The sequence below is a fragment of the Limulus polyphemus genome, unplaced genomic scaffold (assembly GCF_000517525.1).
Source record: "Limulus polyphemus unplaced genomic scaffold, Limulus_polyphemus-2.1.2 Scaffold569, whole genome shotgun sequence".
NCBI lineage: Eukaryota > Metazoa > Arthropoda > Merostomata > Xiphosura > Limulidae > Limulus > Limulus polyphemus.
The window spans coordinates 503,684-506,998 of NW_013666179.1; the positions used below are offsets into that span (position 1 = coordinate 503,684).

The window sequence follows — 3,315 nt, forward strand, 5'->3', positions numbered from 1 at the left end:
GTGTATCGTAAAGTTGTATTCGGAAAGAATAAACTAGTTTTATTAAGTAAAGACTTGTATCGCTAAAGTTTCGTCAGAACGAAGTTACGGAAAGTTAATTAATAAACGGAGACGTAACAGGCTTATTTCCTGTTGCTGCATTTTACTGTTAAGAGTTTTAATTTTTTTTTATTCTTTTTTTGGTACTGTCGTTTCTTGTATGCAACTTTGAATGGCTTATATTGTTGTATTGTAAATAGCTTTTAGTGCATTTTGAATTTATCTTTGTGTAACAGGTTTAATTTCATTTCTTGCTTTATTATCAGGCAATTCATTTAGTAGCTTTTACATTTTTGTATTATGTTGAAATGTGAAAATTATGATCACGAGGTAAAGGTTTTTCATCTTAATTTGTTTTATGCACTTGTGAATAATGTGTTAGACTACCTTATAGGTGATATCCTTAATAAATATTATTTTTTATGTATTATTACTACGTTATTTAATGGAATTTTAATTACATGTGTGTATACTTGCATCTTTTTAAAGGGTTCATTTTTCTGGGTTAAAGAAAAAGTGTGGTATGCAGACAGGTTATGCATTTTCTACCCACTAAATGTTAGCATTGTAAGTCCGTAAATTTACTACTGTCCTAAGAGTCACCCTAATCAAGGTATCGTACTACGTTTAATTAAATTATTGAAGCATTCCTGATTGAACAGTAATATTTTAGTTATATACACATATCTATATTTCAATTAGTTTGACAATTAATAATAACCAAACAATATATCACACTAGTAGTGCAACCACATATAGTAAATAAACGGAATTGAATTTTATATTGAGTCTTTCAATATTTTTCACATATTTCTAGATTTAATTTGTTTGTTTGTTTTAACTAAATTACAATATTTTATAGTATTTTGGCCCTCTCGTGGAAGTAATATATCATTTGTTAGTTAGTTAAAGATGTCTGAATACGACTTTGTTTCATCAAGTTCTCTAAGGCTTAAACGGGATGATGGCTGTGTCAAAAAGTGAGTGTATGTTTGATTGATGCCAGTCGTATTTTAAAACTTATGATAGTGTATACAGTTAAAAAGTGTTACTTCTTAACTAAGTTATACTAGTTATAATTACAGAGTTATAGAACATTATTTATATAACGATTATTAGGCCTAGGAATAGGATTCACCAACTCTGCTATTACAAATACTAGTAATCAAATCATTAACCATACAAATTACAACTTTCGAACAAGTACAGCTTCCAAGTAGTTTAGCCTTAGGTACAGGTAGTGGATATTGCGTAAACTTGTACAACTAAAACTTACACTACAGTAACAGTACAATTTAAATTTAAAAGTAGATCGAACAAAAATTGAAGATGTATTGTTGACTGACTTTCACTGCCACTGAGTAAAACTTTCCGAAAATCGGAAATGCTTTATTGAAATAAATCATTAAATACCGAATAAAAGTGATGTATGAAGTTGTTGCTTCTAAATTCTAGCTATTTTAATTAAAGTATTGTACAGACATTGGTTAGAGATTTGTTTTTATGGACATTTATTGAAACCAGCTAATCACACTTTAGTTTAGGAAAGCTAGTAAGAGCACATTTATTGATCAGCAGATGTTGTTATGATCATTCATATTATTGAACAATTTAGTGTGTAGTCTGTTCTATGCTTTAGCCTTTAGTGAGTTTTACTGTGGCTGCAAATATTTTATGATTGAACTGGTATTTTTAGGAGTTGCTACACATAATTAATGGTTATTGGGAATGACTGGTGATTACTAGCTATAGCTTAGCTAATATTGGATGAGATTGTGTAAGAATTCCATATTGAAAATCTCCTGTTCTCACCCCTTAAGTTAAAGCTATGTTCAAATATTTCAAAAAGGTGTATTAATAAGACTTGTATGTTAGATTGGAGACACTTAAAAGTTAGTGTTTTGAGTCTATTCGAAGTAGGGGGTGTTGAATGATAGCTATACCTAGGAATTATCCAATTATTTCTTTACCTCTTTACCTGGCCATGTCTCTAGTATATGATAACTGTTTCTGAAAGTTTATTGCTCATGATATATCTTTTGCATCTGAAAATTCTTTTTTAATATTAACTACCTACTTAGAACAAAACTAAAGATCCACCAGGTAAAGAGTTTAACTAATTAGATATACCTTTCTTGTGCTCTTATTTATAAAGAGTAGAATGCATTGTTTCATCAGTTGGGTACCGTAACTGTTAATGACATTTCCAGCTGTAAATCGAGTAATATCTTGCAAAGTTTGGCCCACTTAGGAGATTTAGGTTAGTCCTAAATACAGAATTGAACTAACTATAAAACAATCTGTATAACAATAATAAGAATTAAAGATAATAAAATTAGACATATTAAACATTCTAACCAATACAGCTAATGAAAGTAATAATAGAACATACTTTTTTTTTTACAAAAGATGCATCTAGTTGTTGGCTTAAAGTAATAGTATAGATTTAATGTTTGTTTAATAATTTAACACCTGTATAATGAAATGTAAGCAGAATGTTTGACAACTTGCCCTAAATGTATCTTGTGACTAATACAAACCCATTAAGTAGCTCCAAGAGTATAACTTCAGAAAAGCATGTGTCTAAGATAAACTGCTATGATACATTTTATTGTTCAAGTGTACAGTCATGCAATAGAATATTTCCAAGAATACAGTCAAAAAGTAATGTTTATGAAGATGCAAAATTATAAATTAATAAATATGCATTACCGGCTCTTGTGTTTAAAATTTTTTAAATTGTAATAAATAATTAAAAACAACATTTTATATTTACACAATAAAAACTTTAGTTAGGAAGGAAGAAGATAACTTAGAAGCATCAGTTTATAGAAAACCTTTTGCTGTTGTTATGCCGCCACACGAAGAATCATGTCATATAAAAACCCAAAAAATATCAGCATTTTATACATGTTTATAAAGCTATAAAAATATGTTCAAGACAGGACGATTTAAATAAATTGTTATTAAGTATATAGCTAATGATAGAGGATTTGATCCAAATATAGTAGACAAAGCATTTGAGAAGTATAACAAAAATGCAAATTCAGTTAAAAATACCACATTAAAATCTGCTTATGAAAAAAACAAAAAAGAAACTCTAAGTTCACCTTATGTTCCAGGTTTAACAAATCAATTATATAAAGTATTCAAAAAGTATCAGAATTTTTACCCTATCTTCAAACCAATAAATAAGATAAAAGATATGATAGGGAATGCTATAGACAGAATAGAATTAACAGATAAAACGGGTATATACAAGATAGAATGTGAATG

General features: G+C 28.5%; 1 protein-coding gene across 1 annotated transcript in view; it reads left to right on the top strand.

Moving 5' to 3' along the window:
- The first annotated feature begins 919 nt into the window (after positions 1–919).
- The window catches only part of LOC106459161 (protein FAM32A-like), a 17,243-nt gene continuing 14,847 nt past the window's right edge, over positions 920–3,315 (top strand). The window contains exon 1 of the mRNA XM_013918753.2: positions 920–1,019. Coding sequence (XP_013774207.1) covers positions 952–1,019 — 68 coding nt within the window. The 5' untranslated portion in view covers positions 920–951. The remainder of the gene's footprint in view (positions 1,020–3,315) is intronic.